Consider the following 21,070-nt stretch of genomic DNA (forward strand, 5'->3'; position numbering starts at 1 on the left):
AACGCACACTAAGAAGGGATTTTTCGAAATTCCTCCCCACGGGGGAGAGGGACAGGATTAAGGCTTAACACTTCCATCAACAATGGAAGTGTTAAGTAACAATGGAAGTGCTAAGTAACAATAGAAGTGTTAAGTAACAATGGAAGTTTTAAGTAACAATAAAAGTTTTAAGTAACAATGGAATTGTTAAGAGAAAGCGACGTGCAATACGCAGATGCAGTTTTTTTCCTTTTTGTGGGAAATCGAACATATTTTTAGACCCATCTAAAAATTCTCTAATTAGTCTGGAAACAGGGGATCCAATTCTTGCATTCTGTGAAAACGGGTAAGGTTGACGATAACGTAATAATTCTTAGTTATCGTTACTTTTGCCCGAGCAACGCCGGGCCCACCTGCTAGTTTTCTAATATTTGTAGATATTAAGATATTCAAAATACTAGCAAGAATATTTCTTACAAAATTTTGTTTTGCTAATTTATGCAAGCTGTATAACCATATATATAACAATCACCAAGCCCAAATCTCTATAACCAAATATTGTTAATAGAACTAGTTTGTTATAAACAATGCATAAGACTTTTTATTAATTTTTTTAAAAATAAACTGATTCATTAAAATACTTAAATTTAAAATATAAAATTTTCATTTAAAACATATGAAATCCATTGCAAAAAAAGTATTGTTGGATATTAGAGGCATAAAATAAATATTGCAATAAATCAATTAATCAAGTTAAAACACCACTTGGTAGACTGGAATGATGTAATAAGCATTTCAATCCAAAAGCCTTAAATATACAGCCTTATGTAGCCTTAAATATACAAACCTGAAGAAAATCTCCAATTGTAGATTGAAAACATTAGTCAAAAAATTTTTATTTCAAATTAGAACCTCACTGGAATACAATTTAAGGCTTTTGGATTGAAGTGTTTAATTAATCAATGATCATATCAAGCAAGTTTATATATTGTTTAATTAACATTGCACAACAAAAGATTAATCATCATAACCATTTGTCTTTTATGTTTTTCAATTCAGTCCAAAAGATCTTTTTCAGATTACAATCTAAAACTTACTACTACTATATGAACTGTAATTATACAAATACTCACTCCAAAAATTTATTCCATGTATTCTATACATCAAATAAATTCTAAAAAACAATAGGCATATGTTCTTTTTTGAATGTTATTTTTTCTGAAGAAGATTGTTTAAGATAATTGAAAGCATTAGAATAAAGATCACCGCATTAAATGATTTTTAGAGTGAGTATTTCTAATCTAAAAACTTTAATTATGAAATGACCATGTAAAAGATTAATTTCATAAAAAACTAATGAAGATATTTATTCTAGATATGATGAATCAATAGTAACAATAGCATCTAAAGCCAAATATATCTGAAAATTATGTACCAAGATATGCCAACGATGCTGTTAGATATCTTACTCTGGAAACAGTAGCAACATTTCCAGCAAAAAAGAACATTATCACTGTTTAAAAGCACAAATTTTTTGAAAATGACACAGATTCACTATATATATATATATGAAAACTTACAAAACTGATTTCTATTTTAAGAAACCAAAAAATATCAGCAAATGATTTATTCAAGTTATTTGGAAACATGTATCATTCACTGTGTTTTATTTAGCTACATTACTTTCCCAGTTGTTAAAGTAACAATGGGAAACTATTGTAATCAGTTAAATTTTGACCTTCAGGATCTTAAAACATCAAGATGTACTGTACAAAAAGTACAGTACATCTTGATGTTTTAAGATCCTGATTTCAAAAAAATCAAAAAGAGGGAACAAAACTATGTGTTTTGTGTGTGTGATTTTATTTTTCTGTTTTGTAAAACTAAATACAGAAATGATTGTTAAACAAATAAATTTTTGCAAATCATACATTCAGATGGTTTACGAATGGTAATACGAAGAATGGTATATATAGAAAATAAAATATTAAATGCATAAATGACTTAACATTTATTTAATACAACAAAAGATATACAAGAATCAATAAGTTAACAATCAAAAAAGGTAAGATAAACATAAGACAGAGTACATTCTCTCTCTCTTTCTCTCTATCACAGTTAAGTCACTGAATACTGGTGACAGGTTGGATTGATGCCTGATCATGGGCTGGTCATGTAGAGTTTTCCAAATTTTCTTCATATGTCTAACACCTAAATAGAAACCAGTTTTCTATTGAAAATCCTCCCAGGTAGTACTCCCTCTTAATAGATCATCTATCCTGTATTGCATTACTTTAATCCATTAATCCTCAATCCTTTTCCCCTCTATCGTAGTTAACACATCATAGAATAAAATTTTCAGATGTCTTTTCACTGTCTATCTAACAGAATAAATTGCTCTAAAACCATAAAATAATAATTATGAAATGGTATATCTCTAATAATGTCCAAAGTTAAAGTAATCTTCAAAATTTCTCTAACTATTTTTGTAATGAAGCCTAATCAAATGCATTTCATTCAAATATAAATATTTTTCTTAAATTACTTTTTAGAATATTGCAAATGTTTTTTTTTTATAATTACAGTCGACCCCCATATAATGCTGTTGATTATTCCATTTTATATGAATTCCATGTTGTACGAGTCACTTAGATTTTACAAATACATGAGCCATTCACAGCCCGGCACAAGTATTTGTAAAATCTAAGTGACTTGTACAACATGGAATTCATATAAAATGGAATAATCAACAGCGTTATAGGCGGGTCGACTGTACAGATTAAATTTTTGTGTAAACTAGAATACTGGAAATATTTGAAACATGTACTTGGTGACAAAATCATGATAAAACTCTTTATAACAATTATTTGTATATTTTTACTGTGTTCATTTTGAAGAAGACAACATGTATATTTATAATAAGGATTATCTACAAAATAAACACAAAAGATAAATGACCCTTTCTAATCTTTGTCCTTATCAAATATTACCATCTTCATATGATATAGACAACATAAATGTCTTTATTGTTTCTATGAGACTAATATAAAGTAGTTCATATACCAAAGTGTCTTACTCTTTTTCAAAGACCAAAATGATTATGATAAGTAGTAATCCTATTAATAAGTCAAAACAACAACAGACTGAATAAATCAGTTAACACTTCCGAGTTTTTATAGCAATGATCTAATATTATCATCAGTTTCAAATTTAAAAATTTGAATGATATATTTTTCAATAATCTGATTAATTTCTAACTTCATTAAAAATACGTTTTTTTTAGAAACTTGATGCAACAAAGTAATTTTTTTTGGGAGGATGCAAAATTTAAAGAAACTTTCACTGAGTAAACAAGAACAAAAATTTTTCATTTAAAAATTAAAATACGTAATAAAAGTAATACAATATAGCAAAAAAAAAATTTGAATTCCAGCTTAAGTTTTTCTAAAATACTTTAATTTTACTATAATAATATTTGTAAATAAAATGTTCAAAAATTATTAAATTGTATTTACATATAAATAAATTTCTGCTAATTTTAGGAAGCCAACTTTTTATTAAATAAAATAAATGTTTTTGACCAAAATCTGACCATCTTCAACTTAAAATCTTAGAATAATATAAACATACAATATATGAATTAGAACAATTCAAAATTATTATTATGAACAGTTAGTTTTTGAATTTGAAACAAATGCAATAGAACATGTGAAATGAAATACAATTTTACTATTAATCTTTATTTATATATTCTAAATAAAATGATATATGTATTACTTGTATAAAATTCCATATATTTACATATATAAACATCTCAAAGCCTGAGGGTTATATTAAAGCTATCTAAAGACTAAATCAGGTACAAATTCCATATATTATAAAGAATATTTTTTAAAAGGTTACTTATAAAGTTTTACAATTAAAACAATTTTTCCTGGAAAATTCAGAAATAAAACAAATCTCAACATCAAAAAATTCAAAACATATTTAAAAGTATCACTTGCATAGGTTCTTTTATATTTTCAATAAATAATTTTATTTAAAATTATAAATCTAAAATTACAACATAAGAAATTTAAATAACCTCAAAAAAAATTGAATTGTTTCATTTTGGAACACAACTAACTCCTTCTAATTGGAATGGCATCTAACCTGAAGAAGGCCTGTAAATCAAGCCAAAAATGTTCCTTAGAACTGTAAAGAAGTGCTGGAAATGTATGAAAAGCTGTGTTTTTACATATAATGTAAAAATTCCAGCTTAAAGTAGAAGATTTTGTTTGAAATATTATACAATTATTAAATATTTTTTAAATAATTTTTTCTTTTCAATTAAAGATAATTTTAATACTATTCTTCAGTTAGATTTAATATTCATTTTAATATATATATACACTGTGTACAACCATGTACTGTTTCTATAATTTTTAATAAAAACAATTTGTAATTTTCATAACATGTTCTCTATTTCTAAACTATTTAATTTCTTGTAGTTAGTACACCTATAAATTAAAAACTGTTACATATTTTTCTCTATAATTAAACTGATTTTGTACTGATTAATCTTATCTACAAAAAAGTATTTTTTCATTACTACTTGTAATAAGATTTTCAACTTCTAAATGTTAATTAAGAAGGCAGAGAGATTTAAATCTATTTTTACAATCATGATCTTTATAAGCCATTAATTATCATTATCTGTAAATCTTCTTACACGTTTCTGTCTTATTTAATTTTAGTGATATGATATATATAAAAAAACTGAAAAAGAAAAAATTTCTCACAGATAGCCAAACAAAGTATGTATTATGTTGTTATTAATACTTATTCAAAATTTACATTTTAAATTTAATAAAATTATTATATTGTATAACAAAATGATTAAGAAAATTATATACAAATCAAATAAAAAAAATATATATATATTTTTTTTATTTGATCAATGTTTTAATAACTTAGAGATTTACATATCAGTAAATAAATCCAACATGCATGCAGATAAGCAATCCAACAGCGAAACTATATCTAAAATGTAAATGAAGTTAATNATTTGATTTATGTTATATATATATATATTCCAAACTGTTTTCCAAATTTAAAAATTTTTCAAGTTAAATGACTTAAAACAAAAATTTTTTATCAAATTTTTATAATGAATATCTTCAAAAATAATACTTTCTCATTAAAATATTTTTAATATTGGCTTTAATTTAAACAAATGTAATATAATTAAATAGATTGAAAATACCTATAAATTTTTTTTCTAAAATCTTATTAATAATTAAATTATAATGAAAAGATTACTAAGATATATGGAATGAAAAAGAAAAAGAAAGCTATACACATACTTCCTGTGACTCAACTTTGTTTTTTTTTCTTTAGAAGTAAAAATAAAATATAAAAACTGAAAATTTATTAATTAGTTCAGGCATTATGTAAATTTTAAATTATTAATCTTCTAAATTTATACAATAAATATTTATATTAATTTTACTATGACATTTAATATCATACATAAGCTCGTGTAAACATAATATTTCTATCTTATTAACATTTTTCAAAAAAAAAAAAAAATGAATTAACTTTTTACTGTTACATTAGATTATCTACTTGATCATTATTAAATAAATTAGTAAACGAAAATAATTTAAATTTCAGCTATGTTTTTTTACATTCTTCAAATATATTAGGTTAGATTTAAAAACCCTCATTTATTTTATTATATAAATCTGATTATGTTATAAATGAAATATTTTATATTTGATGTAATATTCATAATTTTGTAAATGAAAAAAATTTTAAATTGTATATATGAAAGTAAAATCAAAATAATGCATTAAAAAAGAAAATAAAAAATATTACAAAAATTCTCAAAATATTTTTAATTTTTAACATAATCATGAAAGCTAAATTATATTATAAAATCAATTATATTCATTTTCTTTTAAAAATATCCTGTTTCAGCAAAACTTTTGATGATCTTTTATTTTTATAAAAGCCTCTCTCTCAACAAAAAAAAATGTTAAGTTGCATCCAATAGTAAACAGAGTTTTTTGAGTTAAAGGTTTTTAATAAAAATGAAGCAAATGAGAGTTAAAATCCAACATATACAATACAGAATAGGCTAATAATAAAGTTATTCTATACCATAATATGGATAGAATATATTATTCTATGCTTAATTATCCATATTTGTGATAATCACAAATATTTCTCATCTCCAATTACTTAAGTAACGTGCTAGTATGTATAACAGTGAAAAAATTGTTTTATTATGGTAAAAATTTTACTTTAGAAAGTTAAATTCTAGAACAAATTTTTTTTAATACACAAAACTTATTATTAGTATCAATTAATTATTACATTGTTAATCATAGGTTATTAAGAGTTTATAGTAAGCTATATTCAAATTATTAAGTTTTATAAAGTAAGTTTGAACAAACATATAATAGATGAAAATATTTTAAAAATTTAATGTATCATCAATTAACCAATTTCATGTTTTTTAAAATTCACTACTTATTGAATAATCTCTGAAAAAGGACACTTATGTTTGAAAATGGTACATTATGTCCATATTTCTATTGATTCCAATTTTAAAACTGAGACTCCAATAAAGTAATTGGATTCTTTCTGTTTCACTAACATTTCATTTAATTTTGACTTAATACTTTAAGAAGAAATCCCTGCAATAACATTAATACTAGCTTTTGTATTATATTTTGTATTAAATATCAAAATATTATGTTTAAATATATTTCAAAATAAATGTAATTCATATAAACTATTTAGATTTGTCAAATATAAAAAAATTACAAATTAGTGTCAAACTACTTGTCAATTCACATAAAACTTTTTTACATTGCTTGTTCTAACAGAAAATTTTGTAAAAATAAACTGACTAATGAGAAAACATTTCACTTTTATTTTTTCTCTATTCATTAAAGTTACATCGTTGTTTCATTTTATTTAACAAAGTATAACAATAAAATTTTAATATATATTAATCCTTAATCTTTTAAATTTAAATCACCGCACTGCAGATGTATTACTTATGAATATTCATTATTATTACAAAAGTCATTTAAGCAAATCTTTAATTCAGAAAAATCATCATTTTCAAATGAGAGTTCTCAAACATTTTTTTTTTACTTAAAACTATAAAAGACAAAACATCATTTGACTTTAAAATTTACATAAAACTTATTTATATATGTTTATTAGAAGTAACATTCTAAGAAACTGAATAAATAAAAAATAAACTGTTAACAACAATTATATATCATAATTTAATAATGGTAAAAAGCATATAAAAGTTTTAATCGTCATATTTTTTATTTTCATTACAATAATTAATTTTTAAGTCATAAATCATCTAAAAGAAAAAAACATATATATTAATATAATTTACTTGTTTACTAATTCATAAAAAAATAATGATACTCTAATTTTTATATATTCAACTTTTCTTTTTGTATAATAAAATATAAAAATAAATTCTAATGATCAGTAAAAACTAAAAATATACTAATCACTTTTACATTTCAAATTTCCTCTCTAAAAATTTACAGAAATGTAACTTAAATGTCAAATAATAATCCTCAATTTATTGGAAACTTTTTAAATTTGACAATGAAATTACTAGCCTACATTCTGTTTTTAATTAATTTACCTTAATAACAACTACCTTTGATACAGATTATATAAGTGAAAGCATAATTACTAAAGAGAAATTAATTAATAATACAAAACAGTAATTTCATTTTATATTCATACATTTATATTTATTCAATTTTCGAAATAAAAAAAAAGTATCTTATACAATATAATTAATTGTATTTTAAAATATTTTTATTTCAATATAGTTAAATAAGCTGACATGGAAATTAATTATTTCAGTTTTATTCATTTTCCCTAAAACTTTTCAAAAAAAAAATAAAAAAAAATAATAATAATGCTATTATTATCAGCAATTCAAATCAATACAAGTTAAATTTAATGTTAAATGTTAATAAAACAATTTGTGATATATTAATATAAAAAAATAATGTCCAAGGACAAGAGATTTTCACTCCTATATGTAAAAATATATATAAACAATAAACACAGTTTATTGTTAAAAATACAATGAGTTAAAACTGTATTCTACTAACAATACTTAAAATAATTTATAATTTTATTTTATTGAAGTACAAAAAAGAAAAAAATAACCATCACTATTATTTTAACTTTATAATATTATTTAAACTACAAACACCACACAACTTTGTTGTATCACAATAGAATTGAAGCAGAGCATTACATTTTCATACTTAAAACTTTTTAAATTAGCATTAGTACATATAAATTATCTTTTGCTCCATCTAATCTGAGTACTGACACATGTTTGAATGGATATGTAAGGAATGCATGCATGTATGGATGTTTGTGTGAATGAAAAAGAAAGTGTTTGTTTGTATGTGGTGTGTGAGTGATCAGAAGTAAATGGTTGCTGACCACATAAGAAAGCAATCCTTAAACTTGCCAGCCACAGAGAAGGAATAATCCTTGCACCTTATGGGCACAGAAGAGACAATCCTTACACTTGCTGGACACAGACAGGCAGTCCTTACATTCACTTGGTATTGATTGCTTTGTGCTTGTGTTTTGTTTGTTTTGGAGCCCATTTTCCATTAAATATGCACAATGCCCTTTTTAACCCTTAAATTTTATTAACTGCATTCAATCACATCAGGGAGTATGAACATTCTCACTTTGACCTCACTGTAACTCAAAAACAAAGTCATGGATCCTATTTTTTATTACATTTTTGGATTCATCATCACAATTAATGGAAAATGGAAAAATTTAATCAAAATTGATTGATAAAATTTTGAGAATGAACACAATTCTGTAAGTTGCATAGAAGAGCATTTACTAATGATCCACCTCAATAAATTTCGTAACTGTAAAAAATAAAATTTGAAAAGGTATCAATGAAAAAATTTTAATTAAATAAATGCCTTAAAGAGAGAAATTATATTTTAATATTTTCATGTAATGTTTAGACAGTTATGAAATCAAAACCTTGAAATTCATAGCTTGCATTTTAAAACAGATAAAAACAACTTCATTGTAAATGCTTTCTTTGGATCATTTTTCTTTTTGATATAAAACTATTCTGACAAAACGAGAAGAAAGATTTTGATGATTTATATTTATTTTAAATTTAGTATCTTTTTAAAAATTTCAAATCAAACATTAAAAAAATATTGTGACGTAACATTTTTCTTTTCCTAACTAATAAATGGAAATAGAATTATCATTACAATTATGTTATAATTAATTTTTTAATAATTAGACTTAATTATTTAAAAAATTCAAGAAATATATGGTAAATTAAACCTAAATTGAAAGAAATAACATGAAATACAAGTATTGTAGTTTAAAAAAATTATACAAGCTGTCTACTAAAATTTTATTCCTATGTAAAATTGATGAATCAGATATATGTAAATAAGACTTCATACTACTATCAAAATGATAATATTCAATTCATTAACTATGTGAAAATTGATTATAGATTTTATCTATAATTAACGTTCAATTAGTTAATGAATTTTATAGTTTTAAGATTTATAGTTTTATGATTAGAAGTTATTCAGAATGACTTCATGTAATTACAACATTTTTTTTATTTCATAGGGTTTTTTAAAAAAGCATTTAAGCTACCGAGGAAAACACATATATTGGGCTGCAATTTGAAAAAATTGTAAACCTGTGAATTTCCACTGCTGTCTATCTGTCTATCCTTCCTTAATCTTGTAAATGGAGTTAGATAGATAAAAGGCGAGACATATACAGAAAGATTAGGGGAAGGAGACTCTGATTAACTATATATGAACTTGCAATGTAAACTGGAAGTCACATTATTTCAATTATAGTACAGTACTTGTTAAAAATTGTATTCTCTGTTGTCTCCAATTTTTATATATTTTGACATAACCTAACTAAACAATGTATAATAACTGCTTTTCTACCAAACTGAAGCCACTGTATATAACAAGCTGAAAATTACCATATCAGATAGCTGCATAATCCACAGATGAAAAACTAGACATAAAGTTACAGAAAATTTCCAGGCAAGTAAAGAGGGAGATAATGAATAAAATAGAGAGGAATAAAGGCTAAAGCTACTAATGACAACTTCTAAGCTTGAAAAAATATACAGCATTATTGATAGCTTGTGCAAGGAGTTGCAAAGAATCAAACCCTATTTCTGAGCACAGTACCAAGTTTAGACAAGCTTTGGAAGCAGCATGGCTCCTGTATTCCTGTATGCTGAAGTCAGCATACAGGAACCAGGCTATTTTGAAGTTTTAAAAACACGAATAAAACACCCCATCAATTAACATTAACTCAGGTTTTCCAAGCTGTTATAACTCCTCCACAATAGTCGTAAAATATAATTAAACAATCAATGTTTATTTTATCCATAATATGCTATTTTCTTATTGAATCAGCAAAAGTTTAAATATTCTCAAGAAAGCAACACACTTCAGCTCAGCCACTTCAGTTTGACCTACAGAAATCTACTTCAACTTTCTCACAGGCCTTGTTATTTGATATTTGCAAGATTTCCAAATAACCTAACCTTCACATAAATTAACAGTTACCTGTAGGCTAACTAAAAGTTTCCTCTGATCACCTATATTTCTATTAACAAAAAACAAATATACATGAATTTAGATAAAAGCTCAGAAGTCACAAATACAAAAATTCAAATATTCATTATAACATTTATTGAATTTTTATGTATAATTCTGATATATTATTATTATATTTAACATTTCTTGGCATGTCTAGAAAATCTTAGAAATTTAACAATATATGATGATAATTTTTGTTTAAAACAAAAAACAATGCTCATAATTTCACTTTATTTTTAGAAGAACATATTCAAGTTAATAAAAATTTAATAAGGTTTAAAAAATTTTAATATCTGAGTTATTTGGCTATCAGTCTTGAATTGTACAGCAAACATTATTATGGAGAACAATAATATAAATCTATATTTTAATTTGCAGCAAATCATATAGCATTAAAAATATGTTTTTTATTACATAACATTTATTAAATAATTTATTTATGAATAAAAAAAAACATACTTTTTCTGACTGCTTTAAACTTTTAAAAGTAAAACCAATTTCCTAAATCAAATTTTAAAATAATAATGCATTAATAAAGGTAATTTTAAAATATATTTACACTTAATCACTCTTTTTGTGTTTAATTCACTGAGTGTACTTATAAAAGCTGTCATATAAAATGAACGATAAATAAATGATAGACAGACTTAGAAATGTTAGGTCAGGATATAAACAAATAAATACATATTGTAATTAATTAAATTTTAAAGTAGCATCATACACATTAAACATATGTGTAATAATGATACGTGATATATGTGATGTGATGTAATGAAAATTCCATTAACTACTAATATACTAGTTAATGTATACTTAAATACATTTTAAGTATCATAAAAACTTTTTATATATCAATTTCCATTGTCAATTTCCTTGCTGTGAGTATTTTTGTCACAAATAACCACTATTGCACTAACCAAATTCAAAGGAAATCTACCAACCTATATTCGTATATACACTGGCACCTCCACGACACTATGGCACACAAGTTAGCAGCCTTCCGTCCCTTTACAAGAAGAGCCATAACATAATCCTCTTCATGTGTATAGGCAGCAAAAATTTGCTTACATCACACAGGTATCTCTTTTCCATGACTTCTCTATTTCTATAATTAGAGGGCTCATTAAGACATCTTAAGAGCAACCAAATATATTATAGAATCTATAAGTTTTCCAGCAGATCAAAATACCAATTACCATAGATATGTGGTAAAGTTAAAGCAGCTATACTTGCACTATACACTAGAGCTAACATTACCTTATGCATTTAATGGCTTAGCACAATCATACAACTTCTATAATCAGACAAAGAAAAATGGAAAAAGAAAGATTTACTGGGCATTTATACTGTCTGACTCACCAAGGAGAGCAATAATTTCTATTATGTTAGTTTCACCTGTAGAACTTTAAGACAATGCATAGTTGAACATTAGAATTCCATTTATAGAGATACATAGTAAGGAATAGTTTTAACACAATGGTTTTTTAACAAACTGTTTAAAGAAGTCCAAGCCAACTGGAATAGTCCATTAATCATTAGGAAATGATTAGACATGAGCTCCAGGTTATTAGAATAGTTTTACATATGCTTCCTATTATGATCAATTAGCTTAATTAATGCCCAAGATTATTTAAGTTTAGTTATTGGTTTTAAACACCCAGGATCTCACCCCATTTGTAAATATACTGCTTGTGAAGTTTAATTAAGCTCATTCAGTATAATGCTCCTTTTTTTACTTGTTCATATGGTTTCCACTGTATTATGTCTTCAAGAATGATTACTTTCACTCATGGGCAGTCATTCTTGTTTGTCTCTATGCATTCAGAAATGTTTTACTTGTTCTGTAAAGAATTTATACATTTTCAAGTTTTATAAATTTATAAATATTTATACATATTTCAAATTTTATAAATTTGCAAGGAATTGGCATTTTTATAGAATTATATACATTAAATTTTTTTAAAATTCATANTGTTTTCCTTTCAACTGCTTCAACAATGCTACATATTTTCCATGTGTATTTAACTTATATAATGCAACTCATTTAACCTTTCAATTCTTAATAAATAAAATATTTTAAATTTTAAAAATAAAATTATATTTAATGATTAATGTTTTAAAACTAACTTTAAATTAGAAATTTGGACATAACAAAATATACATAATCTGTACATCAATATAAACTTTTTAATAGACTTCAATTAAGAAAAATAAAAATATAAGAACATTTAACAAAATAAGTTTGTCCTGCTTCATCCAATTCTGAAAAATTGGATGAAGCAGGACAATTAACAAACTAACATAATAACAACATATTTACTACTTTTAAATTTAAAATTTAATGAAATACTATTTATATTTATTAATATTATAATAAATAATTAAACATGTTTAGAAATGCATAATCAATTCATGCACCACATGTTGATCTATAATATATACTTATTTCTTTAAAAATTCATTATTTTTTCTAAGAACATAACAGAAAATTTTTGATATTTTATACTAATTATAAAATTAAACAATAATAATAATAACTTAAATACTAAAAATACTTTACGATAAAATTATTTTTAATCTTTACAATTAAAAATCCTTATACTACCATTGGAAATGAAATAAAAAGTAAATTAAAAAAGATTTAATAATTAAAAACCATCCATTTTAGAGTAATTAAAATAAAATTTAATAATTTTAAGGACAAATTAAATTTTAAAAAATATATTTTAAAATACAATTCATAATAAAATTTTCTATATACTGTAATTTAAATTAAATATAAAAATTAATTAATAACTGTAATACTTAATTAAATATAACAGTTGATGTTTATAAAAGCTAAAACAGTAATGCTAATTACTTTTACATTAACATAGTCTATTTAAATTATATGTAAGCATATAACTTTTACACGTATTAATTAATATTGACTTTGAAGTATAATATTCTGATAAATTTTTATACAAGTAAACAACCAAAATATAATCCAGCTGTCAAAATATCCCACTTTCCCTATCTTGAAAGCAAATAAAACCCGGGTTTGAGAAGATCATATTTTTAAAACAGGATATTTTAGCCAATCTAAACTCAAGTCCATCTATCATTATAATATTAAAAATAAATTCCAAAATTACATACTTTTTAAAAAATATTAATCAATCTTAAATGTTTTATTTTAGAACAGATTTTTATTACAATCTATCTTATATTTATAGGCCGACATTTATTTCTCCGATCACAGATCTGGCTGCAAATATAACAAACAAAAAGAAAAAGTGTAACTTTTTATTCATTATAAATTCACCAGAAGTATATATATATACTTCTGGTATATATATACAACTGATACATAATTATGCCCCTACACTGCCTAATTATGCTTTCCTGCAATTAACCATGTAAAAATAAATTAAATGTATGTATGTATATATAGACCACTTCTGGCTTTTAAATATATTGCAAATGCACTGTACATGTCCATAGATCCAGCTTAAAATATAACAAACAAAAAGAAAGAGGTCTTTTTGTTTGTTTAGTATTAATATTTAATTTATTATAAGATAAATTCACCATTAGTATATATGCAGGGGGGTGCAAAAGTAGGAATACAATTGTTATTATGGAAAAAAAGCATACAGGAAGAAAATAGGAACAAAAAACATTTATTTTTTATATACAAATTAAATCACAAATGCTGAATTATATTATAATATTTGAGAAAAAACTAAATATTGTGTCATAACTTTCATACATTTACAACAAAAAAAGTTATTATTAAAAATTTAATTTCAAGTATCATGTTTCAAATAATTAATTTTAAAACTACTTTTTTTTTTATGTAGTAAGTTGTTGCTCAGTAATGTTAAGCTGACAGTTTACTATTGATTCTAATAATAGGTTTTACTTTTATTACTACTACAAAAATTCAGACTAGACAATTCTGAATAAAATACATATATGATTTCAATATTATATCATAATTTAAAAGTACATTTTATAGATCAATATTTTAAAACTTCAGTTTAATCAATAAGAAATAAATTTTATATTTCGTTTATTACAAAAATATATTCTAAATTCTTTGATCTCTTTCCTTACATCTCTTGCTATCAACCTATGGCTATTTTATCACAAACAGAAGTTTCTCTTTTATAATACTGAAACTTCTTCAAAGATTTTCTTTTAGTACTTTTCATTTTGCATAGTTTTCTCCACCAATATGTTTCAAGTATTTCCAATCTTCACCCTTTTTTTCGTTTTCAGAGTCTATGATTTACTTCAGTGTAGTGCAATATTCAAGATTCACTTTCTCATGTCTTTTCAACAGCACAATAATCATTCTTCTAATATTTTTTTCTATTCTAAAAATGAACTTTGTTTTCCTTTCAACTGCTTCAACAATGCTACATATTTTCCATGTGTATTTAACTTATATAATGCAACTCATTTAACCTTTCAATTCTTAATAAATAAAATATTTTAAATTTTAAAAATAAAATTATATTTAATGATTAATGTTTTAAAACTAACTTTAAATTAGAAATTTGGACATAACAAAATATACATAATCTGTACATCAATATAAACTTTTTAATAGACTTCAATTAAGAAAAATAAAAATATAAGAACATTTAACAAAATAAGTTTGTCCTGCTTCATCCAATTCTGAAAAATTGGATGAAGCAGGACAAACTAACATAATAACAACATATTTACTACTTTTAAATTTAAAATTTAATGAAATACTATTTATATTTATTAATATTATAATAAATAATTAAACATGTTTAGAAATGCATAATCAATTCATGCACCACATGTTGATCTATAATATATACTTATTTCTTTAAAAATTCATTATTTTTTCTAAGAACATAACAGAAAATTTTTGATATTTTATACTAATTATAAAATTAAACAATAATAATAATAACTTAAATACTAAAAATACTTTACGATAAAATTATTTTTAATCTTTACAATTAAAAATCCTTATACTACCATTGGAAATGAAATAAAAAGTAAATTAAAAAAGATTTAATAATTAAAAACCATCCATTTTAGAGTAATTAAAATAAAATTTAATAATTTTAAGGACAAATTAAATTTTAAAAAATATATTTTAAAATACAATTCATAATAAAATTTTCTATATACTGTAATTTAAATTAAATATAAAAATTAATTAATAACTGTAATACTTAATTAAATATAACAGTTGATGTTTATAAAAGCTAAAACAGTAATGCTAATTACTTTTACATTAACATAGTCTATTTAAATTATATGTAAGCATATAACTTTTACACGTATTAATTAATATTGACTTTGAAGTATAATATTCTGATAAATTTTTATACAAGTAAACAACCAAAATATAATCCAGCTGTCAAAATATCCCACTTTCCCTATCTTGAAAGCAAATAAAACCCGGGTTTGAGAAGATCATATTTTTAAAACAGGATATTTTAGCCAATCTAAACTCAAGTCCATCTATCATTATAATATTAAAAATAAATTCCAAAATTACATACTTTTTAAAAAATATTAATCAATCTTAAATGTTTTATTTTAGAACAGATTTTTATTACAATCTATCTTATATTTATAGGCCGACATTTATTTCTCCGATCACAGATCTGGCTGCAAATATAACAAACAAAAAGAAAAAGTGTAACTTTTTATTCATTATAAATTCACCAGAAGTATATATATATACTTCTGGTATATATATACAACTGATACATAATTATGCCCCTACACTGCCTAATTATGCTTTCCTGCAATTAACCATGTAAAAATAAATTAAATGTATGTATGTATATATAGACCACTTCTGGCTTTTAAATATATTGCAAATGCACTGTACATGTCCATAGATCCAGCTTAAAATATAACAAACAAAAAGAAAGAGGTCTTTTTGTTTGTTTAGTATTAATATTTAATTTATTATAAGATAAATTCACCATTAGTATATATGCAGGGGGGTGCAAAAGTAGGAATACAATTGTTATTATGGAAAAAAAGCATACAGGAAGAAAATAGGAACAAAAAACATTTATTTTTTATATACAAATTAAATCACAAATAAATAAGGAGGAATACGAACTAATGAAAGATAATAAAAATAATAATAATGAACACCAAACATTTGTATTTCTCAGATTCTCAAGTGTATACCTACTTTTGCACTGCCCCTATATATATATATATTTATGCCCCTGTGTGCATGCTTTCCTGTAATTAACCAGAACTATGTGTAAAAATTGTAGAATATTTTGTAAAAACAAATTAAACGTATGTATATGTCTGGCTTTTAAATACTGTATATTGCGAATGCACTGTACAGTACATGCCCGTATCCAGCTTAAAAAGTAATATACGAAAAGAAAAAGTTACACATTTTGTTAATTTAGCATAATGATTAATTTACTATAACATAAATTCACCAGAAGTATAAAACTGCATATATATAACTCATGTGTAATTATGCCCCTTCGTTGCATGCTTTCCCGCAATTAACCAGAACTAAGCGTGTAAAAATCGTAAATATTTTGTAAAAAAATTTAAATATANTGATCTATAATATATACTTATTTCTTTAAAAATTCATTATTTTTTCTAAGAACATAACAGAAAATTTTTGATATTTTATACTAATTATAAAATTAAACAATAATAATAATAACTTAAATACTAAAAATACTTTACGATAAAATTATTTTTAATCTTTACAATTAAAAATCCTTATACTACCATTGGAAATGAAATAAAAAGTAAATTAAAAAAGATTTAATAATTAAAAACCATCCATTTTAGAGTAATTAAAATAAAATTTAATAATTTTAAGGACAAATTAAATTTTAAAAAATATATTTTAAAATACAATTCATAATAAAATTTTCTATATACTGTAATTTAAATTAAATATAAAAATTAATTAATAACTGTAATACTTAATTAAATATAACAGTTGATGTTTATAAAAGCTAAAACAGTAATGCTAATTACTTTTACATTAACATAGTCTATTTAAATTATATGTAAGCATATAACTTTTACACGTATTAATTAATATTGACTTTGAAGTATAATATTCTGATAAATTTTTATACAAGTAAACAACCAAAATATAATCCAGCTGTCAAAATATCCCACTTTCCCTATCTTGAAAGCAAATAAAACCCGGGTTTGAGAAGATCATATTTTTAAAACAGGATATTTTAGCCAATCTAAACTCAAGTCCATCTATCATTATAATATTAAAAATAAATTCCAAAATTACATACTTTTTAAAAAATATTAATCAATCTTAAATGTTTTATTTTAGAACAGATTTTTATTACAATCTATCTTATATTTATAGGCCGACATTTATTTCTCCGATCACAGATCTGGCTGCAAATATAACAAACAAAAAGAAAAAGTGTAACTTTTTATTCATTATAAATTCACCAGAAGTATATATATATACTTCTGGTATATATATACAACTGATACATAATTATGCCCCTACACTGCCTAATTATGCTTTCCTGCAATTAACCATGTAAAAATAAATTAAATGTATGTATGTATATATAGACCACTTCTGGCTTTTAAATATATTGCAAATGCACTGTACATGTCCATAGATCCAGCTTAAAATATAACAAACAAAAAGAAAGAGGTCTTTTTGTTTGTTTAGTATTAATATTTAATTTATTATAAGATAAATTCACCATTAGTATATATGCAGGGGGGTGCAAAAGTAGGAATACAATTGTTATTATGGAAAAAAAGCATACAGGAAGAAAATAGGAACAAAAAACATTTATTTTTTATATACAAATTAAATCACAAATAAATAAGGAGGAATACGAACTAATGAAAGATAATAAAAATAATAATAATGAACACCAAACATTTGTATTTCTCAGATTCTCAAGTGTATACCTACTTTTGCACTGCCCCTATATATATATATATTTATGCCCCTGTGTGCATGCTTTCCTGTAATTAACCAGAACTATGTGTAAAAATTGTAGAATATTTTGTAAAAACAAATTAAACGTATGTATATGTCTGGCTTTTAAATACTGTATATTGCGAATGCACTGTACAGTACATGCCCGTATCCAGCTTAAAAAGTAATATACGAAAAGAAAAAGTTACACATTTTGTTAATTTAGCATAATGATTAATTTACTATAACATAAATTCACCAGAAGTATAAAACTGCATATATATAACTCATGTGTAATTATGCCCCTTCGTTGCATGCTTTCCCGCAATTAACCAGAACTAAGCGTGTAAAAATCGTAAATATTTTGTAAAAAAATTTAAATATACGTATACGTACGTATGTGTTTAGCCTACTTCAGACTTTTAAGTGTACTGTAAATGCACTGTACGGCATGAAAAATGTTAAATAATTGTAAGCTGTACTGTTAAAATTCCAATCGCGAAAATTGACTTGCAGTGAAGCCGAACTCGGACAATAATCAGTTTAAAATGCAACGCTAGACTGACCACGTTTTATTGTCCGGATTTTCGGCAACGTCAGAATTCCGCTCTGTTTAAAAAAGAATTTTTTTTTCTTTCTTTTTAAATTCTAATTACTTAAATACAATAATTTAAACATTGGAAAAATCTCACACTCGCTCACCTCTCTTCTTCTTCGACAGTCCGAAGGTACGAAATGTTGTTCCATAACAGAAAAATATAGCAGCTATATACATCCAGTGCATCTTCTACCACCTGATAATGTCATATTTCTGCATCAGAGTACGATTCGAATGACTTAAAACTGGCATTTTCCTCCGACCTGTTCATTCATTAATACCGTACCTATTCCGTTGCTATACCATCAAACAACATGGCCGATCAACCGTTGCTAAGGAAGAACGACACTGACACCTAGCGGTCGTTAACAGAAGCCGTTATTTTTATCTCCTAAAATTGTAAGAGTAAGTCTCGTTAGTCTTTGTTATGCTCGTTAACAAACAGTTTTATATATATTTAATTTTATATATATATATATATATATATATCTAGAGCGATATATTATTCTTTGCATACACTTTAGTCGGACTGAACTACCCGGAGTTGATACACACGCGCACGCACATATACACACCCCCGTTAGCATAGCAGCTTGCTACTCAGTAGGTTTCGGTCGATAGATTGACCTTTATGCGCTGTCGACACAAACCCGAGAATGTGGAGGGTCCTTCTTCCCTCCCTCTTTTTCCTCTTCTCTCACTCAGACTATGAATTCATTCTCTTTAACACGAACGTTGTTACGTTCGTACAGCATCTACGCGTACGCATCTTTATATATATATATATATATATATTCCTTCTATACACTAATTAAACATCTCATTATAAATCTTCTGATATACATATAAATAAACAAAACATGTTTTATTATTCATTAAGTGTTCTTTGTAAATTGCCTCTCATTAAAGCCATGTCTTGTGTCCAAACAATTCAAAAACAGGAAGCAAAAAGAGAAAAGATAACTAAATGCCGCTGAATTAATTGTTTTAAAATTGACGCAAGCAACTATAAATCTTAATAATGATAAAAGTAATATATTGAATATAATTATGTATTTAATAAAAGTCGTTTAACAGATGGAAAAAGAGAAAATTTCTCCAAACTTCCTTAATTATATATATATGGACTGATCGTAAATATTTAAATTTTTATAAATGTATTAATTTATTTTATATATATGTTTTTTTTTTCTTTTTAGAATTAAATTTATTTAGGTCTTTATTATAAAATCTATAGGGCCTAAATGCTACAGGCCTAGCTATACTTTTATAAATCGGGGGGTATCAGTACATCGCCGCTCGTTCTTAATTTAAAAGTTTTTAAAATTAAAGCTATTATTTGAATTTTTACGGCATTTTTATTTTACGATGCAACTATTCTGAACAAGATCAACGACGACGTTATATCGAGCAATATATATAGCGAGAAAGAAACTATAAATACGTTTTTAAGTACGTCGACCCCCCTATAACACTCTTGATTTTTCCGTTTTATATGAATTCCATGTTGTACGAGTCACTTAAATTTTACAAATACGTATGCCGGGCTGTGAACGGCTCACGTATTTGTAAAATCTAAGTGACTCGTACAACATGGAATTCATATAAAACGGAAAAATCAACAGTGTTATAGGGGAGTCGACTTTGTATAACTTCCTTCTATACATCTAGAAATTTTTAATATAACCTTATATCAGTAAAATAATTATAGAAATTATAGTAAAAACTACTAGTTACTGTTCATTACATATCAAAGCAAGATATCAATCATGTATACATATGTTATTTACAGTCTAATCACATTCAACTCCATTAAACAAATTGGAAAAAAATCTATAGCGTAATCGGAGAAGGATCTAAGAA

General features: G+C 24.2%; 1 protein-coding gene across 1 annotated transcript in view; it reads right to left on the minus strand.

Moving 5' to 3' along the window:
* The window catches only part of LOC111627695, a 170,783-nt gene extending 151,194 nt beyond the window's left edge, over positions 1-19,589 (minus strand). Inside the window, exon 1 of the mRNA XM_023371312.1 lies at positions 19,312-19,589. Coding sequence (XP_023227080.1) covers positions 19,312-19,393 — 82 coding nt within the window. The 5' untranslated portion in view covers positions 19,394-19,589. The remainder of the gene's footprint in view (positions 1-19,311) is intronic.
* Between the last annotated feature and the right edge of the window lie 1,481 nt (positions 19,590-21,070).

The sequence above is a fragment of the Centruroides sculpturatus genome, unplaced genomic scaffold (assembly GCF_000671375.1).
Source record: "Centruroides sculpturatus isolate CEXI.00-Female unplaced genomic scaffold, Cexi_2.0 scaffold468, whole genome shotgun sequence".
NCBI classification, from domain to species: domain Eukaryota; kingdom Metazoa; phylum Arthropoda; class Arachnida; order Scorpiones; family Buthidae; genus Centruroides; species Centruroides sculpturatus.